General features: G+C 42.7%; 1 protein-coding gene across 1 annotated transcript in view; it reads right to left on the reverse strand.

Moving 5' to 3' along the window:
- Window positions 1-8,895: 8,895 nt before the first annotated feature.
- The window catches only part of LOC101824912 (40S ribosomal protein S6), a 36,768-nt gene continuing 18,385 nt past the window's right edge, over window positions 8,896-27,278 (reverse strand). The window contains exon 2 of the mRNA XM_013124451.2: window positions 8,896-9,716. Within this exon, the coding sequence (XP_012979905.2) occupies window positions 8,933-9,716 (784 nt within the window). The 3' untranslated portion in view covers window positions 8,896-8,932. The remainder of the gene's footprint in view (window positions 9,717-27,278) is intronic.

Here is a 27,278-nt window from a genome sequence, read left to right on the forward strand (position 1 = left end):
ATCAATAATTTTCCAAAACAGAAAACATAGCAACCCCCCCATTGTTTCCAGAAATAGAAAACTGTGTGTCAATTCTCTATGATGTATTTTTTTAATTAGGAGAGTGAATACTTTTTATCCTATGAAACTAATATTACTCTGTACTGTGTAGGAGGAAGTCTGTATGCCGCCATTAACCATGTGACTTACTAGAGGCGCATACAGATGAGGTAATAAAAGGGCGGTTTACCACACCACTAACCACACCCACTTTAGGCATGACTAAAGACGTATACGGCCAGAAATAAAGACGTATACGTACGTAGGCGGTGAACTATGTCACTAGCCAGGCCCACTTTTGGCATGGCTAGGGGGCGTTACGGGGGAAGGCATAAAAGACAGCACACAGGAAGTCTCAGTCTTTTTTCCCCCGGAGTTTGGCTTCCGGTTCGGCAGCGGAAAACTACTTGGCTCATCTGGGTTACTTGTTTGGTATCTTGTGAGTAATTTCTACAATAAATACTTAGTTTTACTTTCAGTAATTGTGTCGATTATCGTTACAGTGTCCTTTGGAGCCACAGTACTGAAATATAATATCTTATACAAAAAGAAAAGTACAGTATTTTTATCAGTGATGCAAAAATCTTCAACAAAATACTAACAGAGTTAAAAAATCTATTAAAAAATTATACAGAATGACCAAATAGCCTGCAATACAGGAATGCCAACCTGGCACTCACTCATTCATGTCATCTCTCAGCAAAATATGGAGGAAGAATTTTCTCAGCATGATCAATAACAGCTCTAACAAACCTTACAGGTAACCGTCATGAGCTTGTTACGCCCGAAACACATATGGACACATTTGTATCTTTCCAGAGAGTTAGAATCTATCCAACACCCAGGAAGCCTGAAGACTACACTGGTCTCTGACTGCGGTTTTTCCAAATGTTTCTGATTTTCCTTGGGAGCTGGCCATTGGCAATCAAAGGTTCTTTTTCTTCTAAATCTCATTCCTTACAGATCACACCACAATACGCAAACATGCAGATTACAGAACAGCTATGAAACTATATTTAAATGGTTGTGGTTCACAGAAGTTCAGACAGAATGGATATGGACTGTAGTGGGCCAGACCAGAAGCCCTAAGGCTCACAGGTGGGGAACTCTGCAGGCACAGGGCTGTCAGATGCAGATCCAGATGGGGTCCACCTGGGAGTCGGGTGAAGAGGGCTGACTGTCACGGGCAGAAGACAGTTGTGTTTGTGCTGATACCTGGGGATGGAAGCAGTACCCCCCAATTATTGTGCCAGTTTTCCTGGATGGAGTTTGTGATGAGTGATTGGGTAGCTAGTCAGAGAGCCTGCAACATTTTGGGTCTTGGAGTACCCCTTATAATCCCAGGTCAGGGAATATGACTGGTGTGATAATAATCTCAGGTTGTTCTTTCTTATATGATGGGTATACTTCCAAGGTGCTATCTCCTGACACAAATAAATCAGCCTCCTCTGGTATGCAGATGGGCTTATTTACTTGGGTAAACAGATGAGAGCCATTCTTTCTCAGCACTTGCTTATATTCAAAGTAGATTAACTCAGATCAAAATCGTTGCTTCGTAAAATTGAGTCACTTGCAGGTGTGACAAGACCTTAAAACAAATATCCCATACAGCAAAAAAAGGAACACAGAGCCTGCTAGCCTGCTCTTCTCACTAACAAAGCTCTCATCGGTGAGAAGTCAGGAGCTACAAGCTTTTCCTTTAAGGGTCTGGAAGAAGACAAAAATATTTCCCCTCATCACTCCTTATCGACATGGTCATGGAAGTCTTAGCTAATACGGCACAAGAAGAAAAGGTAAAAACAGCATAAAATTAAAATCAAAACTATACTTATCTGTATACAGTACGGTAACCCACATAGAAAATCTAAAGGAACTGATAAAGAAAACCCCTCCTATAGCTAGTTACTATGACTGTCATTATCTTGGTTTCTTTTCTATCATATCAACAATACCCTGTCACAAAGCAACATGGAAGGGAAAGCGTTTGTTTTAGCTAACACTCCTAGGTTATCTCCGTTACAGTAAGAAAGTTAAGGTAGCAGGAACTTAAAGAGCTAGCTACATCATCACACCTGCTGTCGAGAGCAGAGGGAAGTAGGTGCATGCATGACAAAGCCCGACTCACCTTATCATTCCCATAGAGCCCAGGACCAAAGCGCAGGGAATGGTGCCACCCATACTAGGCGGCTGCGTTGTCCCATATCAGTTAACACCAGTGTGAGGACAGTCCCCCCACAGACATGCCCACAGGCCAACCTGATCTGGACAGTCCTTCAGGGGCAAGCTCTTCCTAGGTGATTCTGAATTATGTCAAGTTGACAATTAAGTTTCTCACATAAAGAAGTAGCAGACAGGAGCAAAAATCCCGAAATACTGATAATACTGAATGCTGGTGAGGTTGTGAAGCCAGGGAAAGTCTCATTCATTGCCGATAGAGACACACAGTGGTGCCGTCACTTTGGACGACAGTTTGGCAATCCCATATAAAAGTATGCTAAATGTGGTCCAGATGTCACAACCTTTGGTATTTACCCAAACTGTTTGAAATGCTATTGCCACAAAAAAAAAAAAAAAAAAAGGCCTGCGCATGAATGCTTATGGCAGTTTTATTTACAGATGCCCAGACTTGGGAGCAGCTAACACGATCTTCAGCAGGTGAATGTATAAATAAATCGTGGCACTGCTCGGCCTAGGAACACTGTTTAGCATTCAGAAGACATGAGCCACTAGTCCAGAAAGACTCATCAAGAAGCCTCAACGTCATGCTTCTAAGTAAGAGACTGGGCTGAAAAGACTGCATACTGATGAATTCCAAACATGAGACGTTCTGGAAGCGCAGGACTGTGGAGGCAGTGAAAAGATCAGTGCTAACCAAGGTGTAGAGAGGAGAGAAGGGTACCTTGACAGAATAGGGAAGTCAGCGAGGAGCACATGCAGGCCTGCTGTTGGGACTATCAGCTTTCAGTATCTTTCACCCACACTGACTCAAGGAAGTCTGTGTTGGTGGCAGAAGCCCTTCTGCGCATATGTTGTCTTATTGGTTGATAAATACAGCACTGATGGCCAATAGGGAAGCAAAATAGGTGGGACTGGGAGTCGAGGAGGATCCTGGGAGATGTAGTCCAGAGTGGGAAGTCGCCACGTGACCCGGGAAAAGAGGACGCATGAGGCTGCATCCTAGGTAAGATGAGACCTTATAAAAATACACATGCTAACAATTACGGGTTAATAATTAAGTCGGAGCTAGCCACTGAGAAGCCATAGTCAACAGCCAGGAGCTTCATAATTAATATAGGGTCTCGTGTGTTACTTGGAGGCTGAGACAGCGGCGGGACCCAGTCAGCTGGCGGGGAAGATATCACGGTAAACTGTTTGATGCTGTGAACACACACTGGATGCACTTCTCCAAACTGATAGCATGTGCAGTTCCCAGAAGTGAGCTGTAGGCAGGTACCAATGCTGGTTCACTGAGTATGAGAAGCTCAGGATGTCAGCGGTATGGGAATCCATGCACGTGGCCAGGCTCTGAGAAGTCCGCGCACTCGCTTTCTCAGTTTCGCAAACCACTCCTGTAAAAAGGATGAACCACGAAATGTGCTGTCTCTTCCCTGATGCTGCTTAGCTTTCATATGGACCTCTATTCTGTTGTCAGTAGGACCTTTGTGATGTTTTGGTTCTCCACTTCTCCTGATGGTCCATGATTCATCACTTTGTTGTCCGATTTCTCCTCTGAGCCCCCCCCCGTCTCTGTCCTCAGGCTATGGGCGTCACCCACAGCTTCCGAGATTCTGACAATTCTTCCTCTGCCCGTCATTCGTCCTTTTGTTTTTCCTTGCAGCACTTCTGGATTCTCTGCTGAGCTCTTCTTGATTATTAGTCACTGAACACATATGCAGGTCGTAGGTCGTGGCCTGGAGCTCAGCAGTCGGATAAGGCAGAGAAGGAACTACCGCGTGCCTCAAGAAGTCTCTCTTGGAGGCTGGAGAGATGGCCTAGTAGTTAAGAGAATTTGTTGCTCTTGGCCGAGTAGTTAAGAGAACTTGTTGCTTCTCGGAGGACCCAGAGTTCCCAGCACCCATATGGTAGCTCACCACCACCTTTAACTTCAGGTCCAGGAGATCCATCATCTACGCAAGCATGGTGCACACTCCTGCATGCAGGGAAAACATCTTCAGAAACATAAAATAATACATAAATAAATAATGCACACTCGTGCATGCAGGGAAAACACCCATAAACATGAAAATAATAAATAAATAAATTTTAGAAACTGCAGAAATAAATGTATCTTGACCTCGGTGGTGATACCCAACACATAGGTCTCTGTGGGCACTGCACAAACATGGTGTACACTCCTGCATGCAGGGGAAAAGCTCATAAAAATGATAAATAATTTTTAAATCCTGCAAAAATAAATTCATCTCCACCTCAGTGACTGGCGCCCCCCCACTCCAATTCTTCAATTAAGAACTTCTTTTTCTTCTTCTTTCCTCCTCCTCCTCCTCTTTCTTCTTTGGTTTTTCAAGTTCGAGACAGGGTTTCTCTGTGTAGCTCTGTAGACCAGATTGATCTCGACATCACTGAGCTCCACCTGCCTCTTCCTCCTAAGTGCTGGTATTAAAGGTGAGTGCCACCACCGCCCAGCTTGATTAAGAACTTCTATGTGCTTCCATTAATCACAGCTGAGTACCTTTCTATTTATACGTTTGTTAGACCATATCTGTTTTTACTCCGATTTCAAAAATAAATTTACACCTTTCTTTTCTAAATTTTTCATCTTTTAAATTTAACAAGCCTGTCTCACATGTCAATCCCAGCTCCCTATCCCTCCCCACACCTTCACCCCTCCAACTTCCCCAGCCTCCCACCCATCCCCTCTCCATTCCCCAGGGAGGTTGAGGCCCTCAATGGGGGATCCCCAAAATCTGTCACACCATCTGGGGCTGGCCCTAGGCCCTCCCCCATGTGTTCAGGCTGAGAGAGCACCCCTCCATGTGGAATGGGCTCCCAAAGTCCATTCAGATGACAGGGATAAATACTGATCTACTACCCGAGGATCCATAGATTGCTGAGGCCTCCTTACTGACAACCACGCTCAAGGGGTCTGGGTCAGTCCCATGCTGGCCTCTCAACCATCAATCTGGGGTCCATGAGCTCCCCCTTGTTCAGGCTAGCTGTTTCTGTGGGTTTCACCAGCCCAGTCTTGACCCCTTGTTCATCTGTCCTCCCTCTCTGCAACTGGGTTCCAGGAGCTCAGCATAGTGTTTAGCTGTGGGTGTCTGCCTCTGCTTCCATCAGCCACAGGATGAAGACTCTAGGATGGCATATAAGGTTTCATCAGTTTATAGGGGAAGGGCTACTACTATTTCTTAGATTGTTAGTTGGTGTCATCCTTGTAGATCTCTGGAAATCTCACTAGTGCCAGATCTCTCCTCAAACCTATAATGGTTCTTTCTATTATGGTATCTCTCATCCTGTTCACCCTATTTTCCCCCAACTCAATCTTCCTGCTCCCCTATTTGCTCCTCTCCCCTCCTCTTCTTCCCCTCTCTTCCAGCTTTCTCTCCCCTCTCTCCATGCTCCCAATCCTCTCAGGAGATCCTGTCCGCTTCCCCTTCTCCGAGATAGCATGCAGTCTCTCTCAGGGTCCTCACTGTTAACCAGCCTCTATGGCGGTGTGGATTGTAGGCTGGCAATGCCCTGCTCCATGTCTCAAATCCATATATGATTGAGTACATACCATTTTTGTCTTCTTCAGACTGGGTTTCTTCCAGTGCCATCCATTTGCCTGTGAATTTCAAAATTCCATTTTTTTTTTCTGCTGAGTAGGACTCCATTGTGTAAATGTACCACATTTTCTTTATCCACTCTTCAGTTGAGGGGCATCTAGGTTGCTTACAGTTTCTAGGTATTACAAATAATGCTGCTATGAACGTAGTTGAACAGATGTCCTTATTGTATGAATGTGCATCTTTTGGGAATATGCCTAAGAGTGGAATTGCTAGATCTTGTGGTAGACCAATTCCCATTTTCCTAAGGAATCTCCATACTGATTTCCAAAGTGACTGTACAAGTTGGTACTCTCACCAGCAGTAGAAGAGTATTTCCCCTTTCTCCACAACCTTTCCAACATAAACTATCATTGGTATTTTTAATTTTAGCCATTCTGACAGGAGTAAGATGGTGTCTCAGAGTTGTTTTGATTTGAATTTCCCTGATGCCTAAGGATGGAGAGCACTTTCTTACGTGTCTATTGGTCATTTTAGATTCATCTATTTAGAATTCTCTATTTAGTTCTACCCCCCCACACTTTTTAATTGGGTTATTTGGTGTTTTAGAGACTAGCTTCTTGAGTTTTTTGTAAATTCTGGAGATCAGCCCTCTGTCAGATGTAGAGTTGGTAAATATCTTTTCCCAATTGGTGGGCTGTGTCCTTTGCCTTACAGAAGCTTCTCAGTTTCATGAGGTCCCATTAATTAATTGTTGATCTCAGTATATGTGCTACTGGTGTTATGTTCAGGAAGCAGTCTCCTGTACCAATTCATTCAAAGGTACCACCCACTTTCTCTTCTAAGAGGTTCAGTGTGACAGGATTTATGCTAGGTCTTTGATCCATTTGGACTTAAGTTTTGTACATGGTGATAGTTATGGATGTATCTGCAGTCTTCTACATGTCAGCATCCAGTTATGCCAGCAACAATTGTTGAAGATGCTTTTTTTTTCATTGTGTACTTTTAGCTTCTTTGTAAAAAATCAGGTGTTCATAGGTATGTGGGTTAATATCAGGTTTTCAATTCGATTCCATTGACCTGCCTGTATGTTTTTGTGCCAAAGCCAAACTGTTTTTAGGACTATAGTTCTATAATAGAGCTTGAAGCCAGGGATGGTGAGCCTCTCGAAGTTCCTTTATTGTACAAGGTTGTTTTGGCTATCCTGGGTCTTTTGTTTTTCCATATAAAGGTTATTATTGCTCTTTCAAGGTCTGTGAAGATTTTTTTCCGGAAGTTTGATGGGGATTGCATTGAATCTGTAGATTCCTTTTGGCAAGACTGCCATTTTTACTATGTTGATCCTACTTCTCCAAGAGCATGGGAAATATTTTCATTTTCTGGTATCTTCTTTAATATTTTTCTTTGAAGGCTCAAAGTTTCTGCTATACAGGTCTTTCACTTGTTTGGTTAGTGTTATCTCAAGATATTTTATGTTGTTTGTGGCTATTGTAAAGGGTGATGTTTCTCTGATTTCTTTCTCAGTCCATTTATCGTCTGTATATAGTTGGGCTACTCATTTTTTTTTTGAGTTAATCTTGTATCCTGCCACTTTGCTGAAGGTGTTTATCAGCTGTAGGAGTTCCTGGTAGAGTTTTTCAGGTCGCTTATGTAAGCTATCATATCATCTGCAAACAGTAAAAGTTTGACTTCTCCCTTTCCAATTTGTATCCCCTTGATCTTTTGTTGCCTTATTGCTTTAGCTAGAACTTCAAGTACAATATTGAAGAGATATGGAGAGAGTGGACAGCCTTGTCTTGTTCCTGATTTTAGAGAAATCATGTTGAGTCTCTCTCCATTTAGTTTGATGTTGGCTTTTGGTTTACTGCATATTGCTTTTATTATGTTCAGGTATGTTCCTGTTATTCCTGATGTCTCCAGGACCTTTAGCATGAAGAGGTGTTGGATTTTGTCAAAGACTTTTTCAGCATCTAGTGAGATGATCTTGTGGTTTTTCTTTTGCAGTTTGTTTATTTGGTGAATTACATTGATAGATTTTCATATGTTGAACCATCCCTGGATCCCTGGGATGAAGCCTACTTGATCATGGTAGATGATTTCTCTGATATGTTCTTGGATTCAATTTGTCAGTATTTTATTGAGTATTTTTACATCAATGTTCACTAGTGATATTGGTCTATATTTCTCTTTCTTAGTTGTGCCTTTGTGTGGCTTGGGTATCAAGGTAATATGGAAACATTAAGGTACACAAAATAGGGATGTCCTATGATATTTTATTGAGGGAGAAATCACTTACGTGAGAAGCCAAGGAAGTCGAGAATCAAAGGTCTGTATGCTGCTCTCCAGGATATAACTGGAACACAAAGAGAGTGTCTCCTTCCCCCCAACTCTTTTATCCTCCATACGTTCTACGTACTCATGACCACGCCCAAATAGGAAGGTCAGCACTATGGGTACATAAGATCTCTCCCTACATTAAAGTAATTGTAGCCTCAGAAAAAAAAAGAGTTTGACAATGACCCTTTTGCTTCTATTGTGTGGAACAGTTTGAGGAATACTGATATTAGCTCTTCTTTGAATTTCTGGTAGAATTCTGCACTGAAACCATTTGGCTCTGGCCTTTTTTGGTTGGGAGACTTTTGATGACTGCTTCTATTTCATGAGGGGTTATAGGTCTATTTAAATTGCTTATCTGTTCTTTATTAAATTTTGGTAAGTGATATATATCCAGGAAATTGTCCATTTCTTTTAAATTTTCTAATTTTATGGAGTACAGGTTTTCAAAGTATGACCTGGTGATTTTCTGGATTTCCTCAGTGTCTGTTGTTATGTCCCTCTTTTCATGTCTGATTTTGTTAATTAGCATGCTCTCTCTTGCTGCCTTTTGATTAGTTTGGATAAAGATTTGTTTATCTTGCTGATTTTCCCAAATAACAAAGTCTGTGTTTCATTGATTCTTTGTATTGTTTTCAGCCCTCAATTTGATTTTTTCCTGGCATCTACTCCTCCGGGGGGAGTTTGCTTCTTTTTGTTCTAGAGCTTTCAGTTGTGTTGTTAATTCTCTAGAGTGACTATTCTCCAGTTTCTTCATGACGGCGCCTGCTGCTGTGAACTTTCCTCTTTTTTTTTCAATGTATGATTATTTATTTGTTACCCTTAAAGACTTATTTTTGACTGGACTCAGACTTAGAAGTAGAAGCTCTCAGCGAGGACAGCCTATGTCTCTTGGCGATCTGTTCCTGGCGCTTTTCTTTGGCTTCCTTCATTCTCTTGGCCAAAAGTTTAGCATATTCTGCAGCCTCCTCCTTGTTTTTCTTTGTTCGTTGTTTCTTCAGAGCAATATGATGGCATTTATGTTGCAGGACATGTGGAGTAACAAGACGCTGAATTTTGGGCACTTTGGTCCTGGGCTTCTTACCTTCTTTGTTTAAAGGCTTTCTCACAACATATTGGCGGACATCATCTTCTTTAGAGAGATAAAAAAGCTTTCGGATTCTGCTAGCTCTTTTAGGTCCCAACCGACGAGGAACAGTAGTATCTGCCAGTCCAGGAATATTCTTCTCTCCTTTTTTTTTTTTTACAATAACCAAGTTGAGCACACTCAGATTGGCATCCACAATGCATCCTCGAACAGACTTGCGCTTCCTCTCTCCAGTTCTCCTTGGTCTATAGCAAGAATGCCCCTTACTCAACAGCAGGCGCACTCTGCCATGGGTCAAAATGCCTTGCTTCATGGGAAAACCTTGTTTGTCATTCCCGCCACTGATTCGGACCACATAACCCTTCCACTCTTCACCCAGAGCATTGGCGGCTACTTCTGTGGCCATGCGCTTCTCGTAGAACGTCCGAAGCTTGTGCTCATCATCCACTTCGATGAGTTTCTGGCAGCCGGTTGCGGGGAAGGATATATTCAGCTTTATCTTGACACAGCCGATCGCCCAGGAGGCACTACGAAAAAGAGACCTGACTTCCGCTTGTGAACTTTCCTCTTAGCACTGCTTTCAAAGTGTCCCATAAGTTTGGGTATGTTGTGTCTTTGCTCTGGTTGAATTCTAGGAAGTCTTTAATTTCTTTTTTTATTTCTTCCTTGACCCAGGAATGGTGCAATTGTGCATCATTCAATTTTCATGAGTTTGTAGGGTTTCTGCAATTTGTATTGTTGTATTCTAACTTTAAACCATGGTGATTGAATAGGATTCAGGGGGTTATTTCGATTTTGTATGTTTTAAGGTTTGTTATGTTGCTAAATATGTGTTTGATTTTATAGAAGGTTTCATGTGGTGCTGAGAAGAAGGTATATTCTTTTGTGTTTGGATGGAATGTTCTATAGATGTCTGTTAATCCCAATTGGGTTATAACTTCTGCTAGTTCCTTTGTTTCTTTGTTAAGTTTATGTCTAGTGGTGAGAGTGGGGTGTTTAAGTCTCCCACTATAAGTGCATGGTGTTTAATGTGTAATTTGAGTTTTAGTAATATTTTCTTTACGAATATGGGTGTCTTTGTATCTGGTGCATAGATGTTCAGAATTGAGACTTCTTCCTGATGGATATTTCCTGTGATGAATATGAAATGACCTTCTTCATCTCTTTTTGTTAATTTTAGTTTGAAATCTAATGTGTTAGATATTAGGATAGCTACGCCAGCTTGCTTCTTAGGGCCATTCGATTGGAAAAAAATTTCTCAACCCTCGACTTTGAGGTAATGTCTGTTTTTGAAGGTGAGCTGTGTTTCTTGTATGCAGCAGAAGGATTGATTCTGTCTTTGTATCCATTCTGTTAGCCTGTTTCTTTTCATAGGTGAGTTAAGACCATTGATATTGAGGGTTATTAATGACCATTGATTTTTGATTCTTGTTTGTTTTTTATTCGTTTTTGGTGGTGGTATTGTGTGTGAGTTTTTCCCCATTTCTGGCTTTTGGTAAAATGAGATTATCTATTGCCTATGTTTTTCTGAGTGTTGTTGAGTTCCTTGGGTTGGAGTTTTCCTTCCAGAACTTTCTGTAGGGCTGGATTCGTGGATATGTATTGTGTAAATATGGTTTTGTCATGGAATATCTTGTGTTTTCCATCTATAGTGATTGAGAGTTTTTCTGGGTATAGTAGTCTGGGCTGGCATCCGTGGTCTCTTTGTGTTTGTAGAACATCTATCCAGGACCTCTGACTTTCAGGGTTTCCATGGAGAAGTCGGATATAATTCTTATAGGTCTGCCTTTATATGTTACTTGGCCTTTTTCCTTTGCTGCTCTTAATATTCTTTCTTTATTCTGTGTGTTTGACATTTTGATTATTATGTGGTGAGGGGATTTTTTTCTTTTTTCTTTTGGTCCAGTCTATTTGGTGTTCTGGAAGATTCTTGCACTTTCATAGGCATGTCCTTCTTCAAGTTGGGAAAGTTTTTTTTATATGATTTTGTGTTTTCTGTACCTTTGAGCTGGGTTTCTTCCTCTTCTTCTATACCTATTATTCTTAGATTTGGTCTTTTCACAGTGACCCATATTTCCTGGATATTTAGTGTTAATGATTTGTTGGATTTAAGATTTCCTTTGGTTGGCGAATCTGTTTTCTCTAGTTTATCTTCAGGGCCTGAGATTCTCTCTTCCATCTCTTGTATTCTGTTGGCTATGTTTGCATCTGTAGTTCTGATCTATTTCCAGCATTCCCTCAGTTTGTGTTTTCTTTATTGTCTCTATTTCAGATCTTAAACTGTTTGAATTGTTTCCTTCATTTGTTTGCTTTTTCTTGACTTTCTTTAAGAGATTTGTTTATTTCTTGCATTTTTTCGTTTGTTTTTTCTTCCATTTCTTTAAGGGATTTTCTCATATCCTCTTTAGGGCCTCTATCATTTTCATGAGGTTGTTTATAAGGTCATTATCTTCTGTTTCATCTGCATTGGGATGTTCATGTCTTGGTGGTGTAGAGTCCCTAGACTCTGGTGGTGTCATATAAGACATTCTGTTGTTGGATGTGTTCTTATACTGTTGTCTTCCCATCTCTTCTTTCAGTGGGCATAGTGGGGGTCTCTCTCTCTTCTGGTGGGTATGGGTTCAAGAGTCTATCCTCTCCTCTTTCCTGGATGTGCTCACTCTAGGCTTGCTCACTCTATTGGAGGATGAAGGGTAATGGCTGGTGATGCTGACTGCTTTGACCCGCCCCCATGTCCCTCTGCAGGATTTGGTGGCCAGAGCGGTCTGGCAGCCTCTGCAGGTCAGGGGACTCAAAGAGGGAGAGGTTGGCTGGAGGAGCCCCTGGTGCCCTTCACCCTCTCTTGGAGGGTGAAAGGAGAAGGGAGAAGGCAGGAATGGTGGCTGATGCCGGATGCTTTGGACTTACTCCAGGTCTCTCTGCAGGATTCAGTGGCAGGAATGGTCTCTTTTCAATTTTTGTGGCTGCTGGTGGAGAGTGTTTTAAGCACCTGGAACATAGTTGAGAACGAAAGTAAACACATTCAGCACCTTCTTTACAGAGCTATGGAAGACAGACGTCAGCAGAGGAATTTTTGTGTGAGGCATTTTTCCAAGAGTGTTTGTGTGTGAACAAGGCTTTTTCTGAGAAATGACTTTAAATGTTGTAGCTGACTACTATTCAGAAATGATGTAGGTGAATGTGGGGATGCAGGAAAGCTGAATATCACATGGAATATCATGTGTAAGATTTAAATGCTTACACTTAAAAAACCTGCAAGATTACATACATGGAACATGAAAAGCATTGGGGTCATTGTCAGGCGCTGCATTAAGACAAACCCTGTAATTTATGCAAAAGAAAATTCTCTTCATTCTGAGGAACAGGCTGCTGAAGGGCTTGAAGACTGGGAAGGAAATGATGAGCTATGAAGTTTCTAAGATGGCTGACTGTGTCATCACATAAATGGGGATAAGAGGTGGATAAGGGTTAGCGACAGAATGCCACTGACATGTCTGAGGGAAGAAATGGGCTTAGACAATGGTGCTGAAGGGGTGGAAGTCAAGGTGTGGTCATGTTTTAGATACAAGAGGTAAGACAAAGCCAAGAAGAGCGGTGAGTGGGCTGTGGGTGACACAGGAAAAGGAGAGGATGAGGAAACCACTTTGTCCTGGCTTAACCACCTGAGGTCATTTACTGAGATGGGAAATTTCAGAGTAGGGGGAGAACAGACGCTCACATGGAGATTTAGATAGTATTTACCTCTGGAATGTTCAGAAAGAGCAGTCTTATCATCGGATGCTGCTCCTGCTTGGACTGCTTGGAAAGCGATGTCAGAGATGTTGGCCAGCAATTCACTGGCAAACAGATGCCTCTAGAAAAAAATGACTGTTTCCAGTTGCTCAAGGAAGCATGCATATTGGTCAGCATGGGGACACATCTGTAGAGGACATACCTGGAGAAATGCCAACATTTATGCGAATAAAAAAGTTTAAAGGCAAATCTATGAATCAGAATCTGTAGAGGAATACTTTAAAGAGAGTTAACATCCAAACACTTGGAATATTTCTGTCTTTACAACTTTTAAGTCTTGTTACATTGTAGGGTCTTTAATGACATCTATTTTTCACATGTTTATATCTATGGACTTTTTATTTTATTAACAGCTACTGTGGGAAGGAAGCAATGAGTAGTGCCACCCAGCTATGACATTTATGCACCACAGCAATGACCAGCAAGATAAAGCAAAGGTACAATAAGTGGTACTCATATGTTGATGGCAACTAACATTTGTCTAACTGGACTTATGGCCCATTCCAAGGAAGGAATTCTCGCCAGGTGCTAGAAACCTGAGAACTATCCAGGGCTAACAAGTCCATGCATCTTAGAATCTACTTAGATCTGCTGCTGCCACTTTGGTAGACCAGCGTAATTCCAAAATGTTATTCCTGTAACACAAAATACGGGGTGTAGCTACCACCCCCCACATCAAAGGAGCTTCTCTCTAGAACAAATGGAGACCATTACAGAAAACCGCAACTGGACAGAAAGCAGAGATGGATGGATCATGGGGAACCCGGCCCAGATGGATATTTCTGTATGTCCGTTTATAATGAAAGACCACTAACAATGGAAAGGAAGGAAGGAAGGAAGGAAGACAGAGAGGAAGGAAGGAAGGAAAGAAGGAAGGAAGGAAGAAGTTGGAGAGCTGGCTCAGTTGTTAAGGGCACACAAAAGACCATAATTCAGTTCTCAGCAGCTCACAACCACTGAAGCTCCAGGGAATCTGATATCTTCTTTTATCATTTTCTGGCACTGCACTTATGTGCAACCCCCCCTTCCCCCACACACATAATTTTAAAAAATAAAAACCTTTCAATAAACTTTGTAATCTGTCATCTTAGAACATTGGTTAGAGCTTTTAGTTTGTTTGCTTTTGTTTGTTGGGTTTTGTTGTTGTTGCTGTTGTTGTGGCAAATTCTACCTTGGCAAAATTAAAGGAGAAATTAGCCGAAAAGAAATTTAGAGTTTTATGAAAATTAATTAGACTGTTAAGAAATTGAGTTTGGGAGTCAACAGGCACTGGGCTCGGAAGTAGGAATTACAGGAATTCTCCCCTAACAGAAACCATCTGGGGCTCAGCTGAAGTGAATGAGTTCTCATAATTTTTGGTCAAGATTTGGATTCCATTAAGACAAGTTTTAGGTCACATCACAGTGCCTGGATGGCAGGGAATCAGAGAAGGGCACGGCAGGGATAGGAGTCTGTGTCAGAAGAAACGGTAATTGTGTAAACAACAACTAAGTGATAATTCAGAAACAAGAAAGTAACATCAAATGTCTGCGACTCAGAATTTTCAAGTGGAGAACCACGAGGTCTGCAAATGACAGCGACGCCTCTGCTTCTGTTCACGTGGCTCACGTTCTTTGGTTTCTTTACCTACACAGAAGCGCGTGGGCAAAGTGAGCGAGCAGATATTAGTTTGGGGGCAGGGCGGGGAGGAATAATGGTCGCTAGAGTACACCACTGGCTTACTGCGTTAATTCATAGCAGTGTGTTGGAGCGGAAGTGCCATGGCAGTGTTCAATAAACTAAGTTGCTGCGAAACAGTTTCCAAATCACCTGTTGGGAGGTCAGAAGAGGGCGTCGGGTCCCCCTGGTGCTGGTGTTGGAAGAAGTTGAGAGCTGGCCCCCGTGGGTGCTAGGAAGAGGACTTCGTCCTCTGGAAGAGCAGTCTGTGCTCTCTGGGCTCTTGAGCACCGAGCCGGCTTGTCCAGCCTCATCATATTCTCTCATCTTCATAATAGCTTCCCTCAGGTAAGATTCAGGAAGCAAACGGCCAGTTCAGTACACGCATTAGCCCTTCCTACTTCTGGCTGTCCAGGATTTCCAGTTCTGAGAAAGTCCACTCTCTTCATCAGCACCAGTTAGGAAACAATTCTTTGATTTTGCCCAGTTGGCATATACTTATTTCTCACTCTTAATTTTAATTTATTTTGCTCATGTGCAATACTGATAATTTCTCATAAATTACTTTTTCTTTTATGTAGCCTTTGTCTATTTTTATAAGTTGCTTGTGTTTTTTTAATTTGAAGAATTTATTTATCAACGTTTTAATTCTTTCTTAGCTATTGTGAATGATTGAATATGTCTTTATTCAACCTTTTTTTTTTTTGCTTATTTGCTTGAACTCACATTTCTTTAAACATCATCATTTCTAAGGCTCCTGCTCACTCCTTAGCTCATTTCTAATTTCTTGTTACATGGGGGATGTGTCTTACAAACAGTAGAAATTTTTGTTTTCTCTTACCCTTCCTTTGATGAAGCTTTGTATATATATTAGGGTTATTTAATTGACTCTCTTTATTTCTCCTTATTATGCATGTGTGCCTTCCTTTCTTCATTCTAATTTGCCATCTTGAAATTATTTGTTCAGTTACTTTGAAGTTTTGCACATTTAAAAGATGACTTTCAGAAACATTGTAACATGTGTCGATGTGGATCCATGTGTTTCCCTTTCTTGAATTCAATAATTAGCTACTGATTCACCAATTTACTTCCTTCCTACCCCTCTCTCCAGCATTCTTCATTCATTACAATAATTTGCCAATTTATCCCCCAATCCTTATTTTCCAGTTTAATTTTGCTTTGAAGGGTTTTTGTTAACATCTGCCAATGAGCCCTAAAAAAAACTTTACTGCTGGTCGGTGGTGTGGGCATGGTTTGTGTTTGTTTGTTTGTTTAAAAAGACTCAAATCTTCTTCTCTCTTTCCTTTTCATCTTTAGTTAGAATCACCATCATTAACATTATTTGGTTCCCCTAAATATCTCTACCACCAACCCAAGAAAATAGACTTTTTGTGACTGTTTAGATGTGTGACACCTGTGTCATCTTCCTTCTGTAGTTATGAGCACAGTATTTTTCTTCAGAAATGTTAAGACATGGATTAGTCACTTCCAGCCTATGTAGTTAAGGTTGATAAAGAATGGTAACCTGGCCCCTTAGCGTACTTCAGCTTTATCCTGGATTTCAGAAACCAAGACTCCGTATTGATATCCATCTTTTCAGTGTAGCTACATGGTTGGATAAAGCTAGCGTCCTTCCAGAGTCAAGTGTAAAAATCTGCATTTTAGTTAGGTTGACCGTGTTGATTATGTCTTAAAATCCCAGCTGCTCTCTTGCCTTTCTTGCCATTGACTGAGAAAGGCAGAGTGAGTTCTCCTGCTTTTGACAGCGCATTGTTTCCTTCGGGGTCGGGGGGGGGGTGTTCCTGGATTTATGCATTATATATTTTATTTCATTGGGAATGCTCATGTTTAAAATATTCTTTCTAGTTAGTTTAATTTGATGTCACTATCTTTCTCTTTGCAGTTCTTTGAGATTTTATACAACGCATTTTAATCTTATTCTCTTCTAGCCTCCAACTCCTCCCAGATCTGTTACTCCCTTCCCTACCAGATCAAATTTACGTCCTTGTCTTTTGTTTGTTTGTTTAAACCTATCAAGTCAAATTTATATTGCTCAGATAGTCCTGAGTGTGTGTTCATCCACTAGAGCATGGCCAAACTCCTGCTAGGTACACACTTTTAAAGAAAATGGACTCTCCCTCTCACAGCATCTACTAACTGCCAACGATTCCTCAGCTGGGAGTGGGATTTCGTGCCTATGCTCCCATTCCTGGATGAGATTTTGTCTGGTGGTTTGGATGAGAAGGGTCCTCAGTATGTTTCAATGCTTGGTCCTCTGCTAGTGGAGCTCTTTGAGAGAATTAGGAAGTGTGGCCTTACTGGAGTAGGTGTGACCTTGTTGAAGAAGATGCGTTACTGAGGGTGAGCTTTGATGTTTCAAAAGCCCACAAAAAGTCCAATTTTACTCCTTTTCTGCCTGCAACGTGCAGATCAGCTACTGCTCCCAGCTGCTGCCCCATGCCTTCCTGTCTCCCACCTCCCTGCCGCGGTGGTCACGGACTAACCCTCTAAGGCCCCAGTTAAATGCTTTATTTTAAAAGTTGCCTTGACCATGGTGTCTTAGGGTTTTCTATTGCTGTGGAAAGACACCACGACCACGGCAACTCTTACAAGGAAAACCTTTAACTGGGGGGGGCTCCCCTACAGTCTCACAGGTCCAGTCCATTATCACCATGGTGGGGAGCATGGTGGCAGACACGGTACTGGAGAAGTAGCTGAGAACCCTACATGCCGCAGGCAACAGGAAGTCAACTGTGACGTGAGCACAGTTTAAGCAAAAGAGACTCCACAGTGACGCGCTTCCTCCAACAAAGCCACAACTCCCAATAGCGCCACTTCTATGAGCTCATGGGGGCCAATCACATCCACACTGTCACACATGGTGTTTCAGCACAGCAACAGAGCTTATGGGGGCCAATCACATCTACGCTGTCACACATGGTGTTTCAGCACAGCAACAGAGTGATAATAACGGCACTATATTTAAAAATACCATTTAGTCGGCTGGTAGTGGTGCACGCCTTTAATCCCAGCACTCAGGAGTCAGAGGCAGGTGGATCTCTGTGAGTTCAAGGCCAGCCTGGTCTACAGAGCAAGGGCTAGGACAGCCAGGACTACACAGAGAAACCATGTCTTGAAAAACCAAAAATAAATAAAATAAGAAGAATACCCTTTAAATTAAAACACCTTAAAATTTTAAATTATTAGTAACTTATTTTCTTTGGATAATTTCTGCTGAGGACTCAGCTAGTCCTTTTGATGAAAACCTTTGTGAGCTCAAACAAATTACAGTGAAAATACCCCTTCCATTTCTTCAAAGCCCTGTGCCCCATTTCAACTATGTAGGACGATTCAAGCCAACCATCACTGGATTTCACCACTAATCTGGAATGTCTACCGCTTTCCTTTAACCCACAGGAAAGTCCTCAGCCCGATTCTTCATGGTTAGGCTGCTCTCACATAAACTTTATATCTTTGCTTTCTTTTGCTGCATCTGACAAAATAAGCCCCCTTGATTCATCCAAAAACCCAAGAGATACAATGTCCTCTCCCTTAATTTCCAGGTTATGCTGAAGTTGGAGGAGATAGTGAAAGTCATACTCAGAGATGTCTTAGGGAACCATGCTTACATTTTTTTTCCTATGTGGCTTTCTGAGTGTTTCACTTCAAGGTTTTTGGAACTATCTGTCATTACTATCTTCATTATCTTTTAAATTTGGTAATCATGGTAGTTTACATTCTTGGAACATGGAGGGGATATAAAATTTCTTCTGTGAAAGGGTTTTTTTCAGCCAGTGTGAGTTGAGTTTTGTCCTGCATTGGCTAGTTTAAGATTTTAGTCTGCCCTTGTCCAGAAGAGTTAGTTGTATTTAACTTCCCCATCTCTGATACTCATACATGAGTGTGTAATTCATCAGATTGTGAATCTATTGATACTGACCAATCACCACCACGGTTTTGGGTATAACCATTAATAACCTCACAGGATGGAGCATTGAGGTTAGCATATACCACAGAAATGAATAAGGAAAGCTAAGGTCATAGGTTCAAGGTCATATGTAAAGAAGATATGGTGGGTTTCTATGTAGAATTTACCATGGAAACAGTCATGGCTGACTTTGTGGGAACACCAGACCTTGAGCAGAGACCCACTTCCCCTTCTGCCTGGGAGTAGGCAGCTGTAAGACAATGTTTAGTAAAAACATGTTTACTAAAAACGATACAATAAGTTCCTGGCCACTTCCCCTTCTGCCTGGGAGTAGGCAGCTGTAAGACAATGTTTAGTAAAAACATGTTTACTAAAAACGATACAATAAGTTCCTGGGAAAGGCCTTCCCACGGAAACCGCCCTGACCTCGACCTTGTCCAGAGACTAACCGCACCTTCAGAAACCCACACACATCCACCTCTGGTGTCAGAGCAGAACCAGCCAGGGTAGAGGAGAGAGCAGAAGCTTCTCTGGTGGGAGCCTTTCTTAGGAAGTTTTTCTTGAACCTTTTTGGAGCCTGTTTAAAGTTTTCTTTATATCATTGAACGAGTCTCTGTGTTTTCAATACCCGACACCCTCAGCACGTTTTCGGACACAGGCCGAGAAGCAGACGTGACAATTGGAGGTCCCACCGAGATCGTGAAAGCGAGGTAAGTGGACGGGGTTAAGAAACTATGGGGAATAGTTCCGGGAAGCTAGAATCATTACAGTATCAACTAAAAAAGTTACTTAAAGAACATGGGACTGCAGTCAAGTCTAAAACCCTAGAAGGCTTTCTAAAATCGATCGAATGAGCCAGTCCATGGTTCATTACTGGGGGAAGCTTAAATATTCCAGATTGGGAGGAGGTTCGCCGTGATCTTCATAGACTTTTACGAAAAGAGGGATCTGAGTCCTTGCCCCCTACGACATTCTCCTTATGGAGATTAGTGAGGGGAGCACTTTTGACAGATAAGGTTCGTCACCGCCAGGTAGTTCAGGACACAAAAGAGGCTTTTTTAGAGTTACAAGAGACTGAGGCTCAAGCCTCCTTGAGTTCAGGGGAAGAGAGTGAGGAAGAGACCGTGACTGAAACTAGAGGCTCCATTGTTAGTGAGGATGAGGGGAGTCTCTTAGTAACAACAAAAAAATGGGTAGAGATCTCCGGGCACGACCCAAAAAGAAGGACTCCGGTCAGAATCGGTTATATCCTTCTCTATCAGACCTAGAAAATGGAAGTAGCTCAGACTCAGACTCGTCACAGTCTGAAAAGGAACGGTTACTTGCTGAGATCGCGGCCCTTAAAAAAGAACTAAAAAAGATTCGAATTAAGGAAAGGCAGGACAGGGAGAGAAATCCTTCCCCATACTCTAAAAAAAGGGACTTCTCCTATGAGATAACCCAGTCCTTCTCGGACCTGGAGGGAAGACCCAGAGGAGGGGTCCAATGCTGCCCGGTGGTGGCCCCAGTAATGGAAGTTCCAGATCTGAACAATTCTGGACAGGTCATTAGGTGTCATAACCCTTTAAATTTTAAGGATATAAAACAACTTAAAGAGGCAACTTTAAATTATGGAGCACAGGCTCCCTTTACACTTTCCTTAATGGAATCTTTTGCGTCTCTTAATTTGACACCTGGCGATTGGCAGCAGCTTTGCAGAGCAGCTCTGTCGGGGGGAGATTATTTGATTTGGAGAGGTGAGTTTCAGGAAAGATGCAGCCAGACAGCCCAAAGAAATGCACAGGCCGGACAGCCCCAGAGAAATGTGGAGATGCTTACCGGGAGTGGTCAATACGCCACCATTCAGCAACAAATACAATATGACATCGCAGTCTATGCCCAAGTGGCAGCAGCGGCCCAAGGGGCTTGGAAAGCATTGCCTTCCAAGGGAGGAGGGGATCATCTGTCCAAAGTCCTTCAAGGACCTTCCGAACCTTTTCAAGACTTCGTAGACCGTCTCAGTCAGGTAGCAGAAAGAATATTTGGGGGCATTGGGCCTGCGATGCCAGTCATCAAGCAGATGGCATTTGAAAACGCAAATACGTATTGTAAGGAAGCCCTTCGCCCCTATCGCAATAAAAATCTAAATGACTATATCCGGATCTGTAGGGACATTGATGGGAACTTCATCCAGGGCCAAGTGTTAGCTGCTGCTATTCCGCCCCAAGTGGGGAAAGAAAGACCTACTCTGGGAGGGAGAAAAACATGTTTTAGCTGCGGTAGGGAGGGACACTTCCGTAGAGAGTGCCCTCAAAATAGTACTACGGGTCTCAAGAGACCTGGTTTATGCCCCCGTTGTCGAAGGAGATATCATTGGGCCAATAACTGCTACTCTAAAACTGACAGGGAGGGAAATTTCCTTTCTGCTAATAATAATCAGGGAAATGGGAGGAGGGCCCCGCCCCAGGGCCCCAAAACCAATGTGTACGGGGCAATGACCCCTGCTCTGGGCAGTGGCAGGACTCATTTTCTCCCCCAGAGCAACCCCTTCATATCTCAGACCTCCTTAGAGCCACCTCGGGAGTGCAGGATTGGACCTCGCTCCCTCTGCCCGGGCAATCCTAACACCGGAAATGGGGATCCAGGCCCTCCCTACTGGGGTGCATGGGCCATTGCCCCCAGGCACGGTCGGACTACTCTTGGGACGGTCCAGTACTATTCTTCGAGGCATCCAGGTACACCCAGGTGTTATAGACCAGGATAGTGAGGGGGAGATTAAAATAATGACATCAGTGGGCAGTGGGGTTGTTGCCATCCCTGCAGGAGAACGGATTGCTCAGATACTCCTCCTCCCTACAGCTCCTTGTGAGGCTAGAAAAATTAAAGAGAAAAGGGGCAACCAAGGTTTTGGAAGTACCGGCCCGGCAGCATTTTGGGTAGCCACTATGGAGAACCGCCCCCAGCTTACATTAAAGATAGAAGGCAAGTCCTTTAGGGGCGTCTTAGATTCTGGGTCAGATTTTTCTGTCCTCTCAGATAAATTCTGGCCCCCCGCCTGGCCGAAAGAGGAAGGGACAGTGACCCTCCAGGGAATAGGACAGGCTGTGCCCCAAAAAAGCCTCAGAATCCTAAAGTGGCAAGACTCTGAGGGCCACACAGGGCTTTTCCAGCCATATGTTTTGCCTGGCCTCCCTATTAACCTCTGGGGACGGGACCTCATGCAAGAAATGGGAGTGGTCCTCACCACCCAGGCACCCAAGTCCAAAAGCAGGGGCCCCCAGATGATGCAAGGGAGGGGCTGGAGCCCGGGGAGGGAACTAGGTAAACTAGAACAGGGAGAGGTTTGCCCTGTGGCATCCCTCCCTTTGGAGACCAGGGCCCCAGGGGATAGGAAGGGTTTTGGTCATTTTTGAGGGAAACTGAGAGATCTAAAAGGCTGGCCAGTAAGGCTATGCGGATGTGTTAAAAAGGGGTACCAAGCTAGGGGTACTGGATTAAATCTCCAGGCCTTCGCCTGACACCAAGGTCAGGAAAGAAAGGGGAACCTGAGAGATCACCCTCAGTTGGAGGATGGATTAAAAGTGAGTAAATTGAAAATTGGTAACAGTTAATAAAGAGGTACTGGTATTAAGTAAAGAAAAAGAAAAGGACGAAGGTATATGGAATGAAAATTTTTCTTTACATTTAAGTTCTATTTTGTGAGTCATCTCTAAAAACTTTTGGCCAAAAGCCTGGCCTCTCCACCTTGCATCTACAGAGTTACAAGGAGTAGGTACGGCTGTACCCCATGACTGTAGCTCAAATGGAGGAATGATAAAGAACATACAGGACTTTTTAACCCTTTTAGTTCAAGGATTGGCTGGAGTTGTTCTTTTACATAGATTTCAATTAAGGAAGCTTCTTTGCAACAGACTAATCATGACCTAGGGAAAAAGGATGACTGAAAGATGCATGTATGTTCTGAATGTATGGTGTGGCCACACCGGTATGTATGAAATGTGATTGTGAATGCATGAGTGTGAACTGCTTATATGATTAAAAGGATACTTAAATCCCTTTAAAAATAATTAAGAAGCTACCTAGATTGCTTTAAATATAGCCAAAAGGAACATCCAGCCAGTCTGTTAATGTTTTAACAAAACAATTTAAGATGCAAATGAGTCCTTGTCAGCTAGTGAGAGCTCTACAGGTTAGATTGGGAAAGACTGCTCACAGACTTCAAATAATTTTCAAAAGTTATTTGGACACAGTATAGTTTACAATCTTTGAGTGATTTTCAGAAGTTTTTGGGAAATATTTAATGGATATGTCCTTTTTAATGGGCATCTACAAATAATCTAAGTAGTAATCCCAATTTACCTAGATAGTCAACCAAGGAGGGTAGACAAATCCTTCTACTGTTATGGTCCAGCTTCAACAGTTCAAAAAACTTTTTTTAGAAAATAAAAAAGGGGGAATAATGCCCCCAGTCCCCACATGACTCATCAAATAATACACTCCTCATTTAAAAATTTTATAATGTGAATGCCAGTGAGCTTCAGTCAGATTCTGGCATGATGGAACTTGAGCAACCATTGCTCAGGTCAAATGGAGACATCCATGAACTAGACAGTGGAGAAGACCCTAATTTGGGGTCGATGGCATGTTTGTGTTTTCTTGTAGGAAAAGAATAAAGCTTCGGCAGCTGTCAGACCAATTAGTGAGATGCATGGAGCAGAGAAAAACTGGACCTGAGACCATGGGAGCCTACCTAAGCCAGTTTGAGTGAGATCTCCTAAATCAGTGTTCTTGACCCTTGATGTCATCGAATCTAGAGCCCAAGAAAGAAAGAAAACAGTCGGTTCGAGATTTCCAGTTTCTCAACAGACCTACTGTATCAACCTTCCAGACCCATGAGTTTTCATCGTAAAGCCAACAGAGAAAAAAAGGACCCATTTAAAGCATTTGGACATTGGTATGGACTATGATGAGTGACAAAAGCCTCTTTTCAGTAATTGAACAGGACATGGTCACTTAAAATATCAAACTTAATGGTTCCTATTTCTGAAATCACGACTAGGCCAGTGTATTTTTCTGGAGAAATGCAACTTGTCCTAATGTGACAACTATTGTTCATATTTTTCATAATGCTACATGTGTAACATCAATGATTGTGCCCAATGTATCTGTGCAAGTGCACTTTCTAAATGCTTTCCTGAGCAGATCTTGAAACGATTGGAAACTTTATCAAATTGTAAATGTAAATCACATGCGTGTTACCCTTGTAACAGACGAAGGCTGGTAGAATGTTATGGCCCAGATCTGGTGATGGGTATGGTAATGGAGAGGTGCTATGTCAATGGGGGTCCTGGAAATGGTGACAGTGGCGGTAGACATTCTGGCTTTATGCCGAGCTCAAACGTGCCTTGTTCCAGAGACAAGAGATCCGTAACCAAGTATTGCTTAGCTTAGCCCATGGCAATCCCGATAGCCATAAAGGTTGGTTACAGATGATTTAAGGTTGGGGTATCTCCGATGACGGGCAACCTGTGGGGAAGACCCCTCCCACCTAAAACAGGGGTTCAAGGTCCCCCAAAGACGGGAAAGGGAGGGTGACCCTACTTGACCTAAGCCAGGAGTGCCTCATTTGAAAATAAAAAGGGGTGAATTGTGGGAACACCAGACCTTGAGCAGAGACCCACTTCCTCTTCTGCCTGGGAGTAGGCAGCTGTAAGACAATGTTTAGTAAAAACACGTTTACTAAAAACGATACAATAAGTTCCTGGCCACTTCCCCTTCTGCCTGGGAGTAGGCAGCTGTAAGACAATGTTTAGTAAAAACATGTTTACTAAAAACGATACAATAAGTTCCTGGGAAAGGCCTTCCCACGGAAACCGCCCTGACCTCGACCTTGTCCAGAGACTAACCGCACCTTCAGAAACCCACACACATCCACCTCTGGTGTCAGAGCAGAACCAGCCAAGGTAGAGGAGAGAGCAGAAGCTTCTCTGGTGGGAGCCTTTCTTAGGAAGTTTTTCTTGAACCTTTTTGGAGCCTGTTTAAAGTTTTCTTTATATCATTGAATGAGTCTCTGTGTTTTCAATACCCGACACCCTCAGCACGTTCTCGGACACAGGCCGAGAAGCAGACGTGACAGACTTTTCTGTGCCTTCTACCTACATGGGAAGTGACTGGTCTCAGGCTAATATACAGTCGCTTACAATATTGATCTGGCATCTGTTTTTGTTGTGGAGGCCATGCTCCAAAAAGCTACTGAGTAAAAATTGAAGGTGGAAAGACTTATGTTCAGGATTTGGTTGGCTCTGGAGATTCTCTAAGTCCATGGGGGAAGAAAAAGAGAGTTAAGTAAGGAAAAATGTCCACTAGCAAAGCTTTCTGGTTACAGGATTTACTGCCCTGATGAAATGATGGGCTCAATGTTGGGGTAGAATGCGTAGGAAAATGTTCATGCTTCAGAAGCCAGCAAGATACTGGTGGGCTTCTCCAAGGCTGCCATGTGCCAGCTAAGATCCAAACAGCTTATTGCTCAAGGATGGCTTCTGTCCACTCTGGTGTTTACTTGCCTTGTTAGTGGCAGAGCCTGGGAGGTATAGAGGCTCATTCATGGTTAGGGTTGAGGGGAAGAGGGACATCTAGTGGAAGTTTGCAATCAGGAGGACTCTTAGGAACACAACTTCAGTGCTCCAAATCTGAGGCCTCCTGAAGTGACAGCCTATTAAATATTAAATTGTTTCTCAGGAATTTGGTCATCCGTCAGCCTCAAGTTTGGGGAGGAGGAATTGTGGTTGCCTCCTTTGAAGTTATCTGGAGGCAGAGCCACAGAGGCAGTAACAAGTCTCCGATATAGAAGATCCGATATAGCAGGAAATGAGACTGTGAATGAGTTTCTGGGCTCCCTACTTATCTAAGATTTGTGTGTGTGTGTGTGTGTGTGTGTGTGTGTGTGTGTGTGTGTGTGTATTGCTGTGTGGTGGGGTTTAATTCTGACTAGAGAAGAAGAGAAACTTAGCAAAAAGCCTTATTAATCTATATAAATGTTTAACTGCCTCTCTCCCAAGAGAAGTTTGTTGTTGTTTTTCTCATTTGTTTTGGGATAATGGGAGTCAGGGGTCCATATGAAGTCAATCTCCACGACAACTCAGGAGGAAGACAAGGACTTTGAACCAGGTTTTATTTGCTGCTGTTGTTGCTGAGGATCGGTGTTTGGTTTCCAGCTCCCACATGGTGGTTTGTGTCTACCTGTTACCCTGTTACCCCAGTTCCAGAGGAGCTGGGTGAGCCTGTGTGGGCTCCTGTACATACATGATGCATATATACTCACAAAGACTCACAGGCACATAGATGAAAAAGTAATAGTAAGACAAAGTTAAAATAAGGTGCATTTGCTGACGAAGTATTTCAAATTCTTCAGCAAAAGATTGCATGTGATATATACCCTCTTGTTTAGTTGAGGAAATAGGTTGGAAACACATTTCTGGAATATAGCTGGAGGAAATAGCAAGCTTTTAAACGGACTTGCATCGGAAGGGCACTAGTCTCCATGGAGTTTAGAGATCGGGAGCCAGAGAGGGAGAGATTCATTCATCTCCAACCCAGCTTGGAGAGGAGGCCACGACTGCCTGGAAGGGGTGGTTACTCCCCACTGGAAGTGTCCGGTAAGGTTTCTGTTTGTTTGTTTGTTTGTTTGGTTGGTTGGTTTTTCTCCACTGTTTGGTTTGGGTTCATTGCTCCATGAGAAAGCATTCATTATTAATTTCCAGCTTTTATGTGAGGATATTGTTTTGTATGAGATAGTTAATGTTTTTATAGTAGAGTTATAATTTTATATGATACATGTGCTAAAAAAATAGAAATGTAATTGGTTGTCCAATACCAAGTGGTCAGCCCTGAAATCATATAATACAAGTGATACTAAATGGACTCAGCAGGCTATATTTATATATTTATTAATATATATGCATTTATATATGCATATATACATATATATATATATATATATATATATATATATATATATATATAATAACAACTAAAGAAAAAGAGGCCATGCATTTGAGGTGGAGTTAGGGGTGTACGGAAAGGGTTGGAGAGAGGAAAGAGAAGGGAGGGGGGTGATATAGGGGAATAATGCAATCATATTTACATTTTTAAAAACTTTGGTCTTCTTTATTCTTTGTCCTTCACATCACACACCTCGATCCCATTCATTTCCCCATCCCTTCATATTTGGCCTCTGCTCTTGCAACCTTCCCCCGGCCAAAATAAACTTAAATCAAATTTAAGAGAAAATAATAGAAAGAAAAACAGGAAAAAAATCTCGTCACGGAAGCCATACTGTGACAGTGAGTCATGCAGAAAACGCTTTTATCCATATGCTTATAAGTGTAAGTGTTCGTGGGAAAGAGTCATTGGTCTGGCTCGAGGCCTCTGATTTCTGCAGCACTGTCAATGATGGGTCCTCACTGGGATGCCTCTTGGAAATTCTGTTGCCCTGTGTCATGGGGACCCTGCGGCTTTGGGTCTGCAGAACTGGCCCCTTAACGTGCTCCAGCAGATCACAGATGGGGGGGACGTTTGCGTGGGCCAACACATAACCCTAGTTCTGGGCCTCGGTAGTTGCAGGGTTGGTCAACCCGCCAGCTCGCTCCCATCCCCATCACCAGGGGGCGCTCTCCAGTATAGCCCTGGCTAGTTCACCCCTCGCTGTGATGAGCATGGGCGGGGCCAGTTCTCC

This window comes from Mesocricetus auratus, unplaced genomic scaffold (genome assembly GCF_017639785.1).
Source record: "Mesocricetus auratus isolate SY011 unplaced genomic scaffold, BCM_Maur_2.0 Super-Scaffold_6730, whole genome shotgun sequence".
Lineage (NCBI taxonomy): Eukaryota > Metazoa > Chordata > Mammalia > Rodentia > Cricetidae > Mesocricetus > Mesocricetus auratus.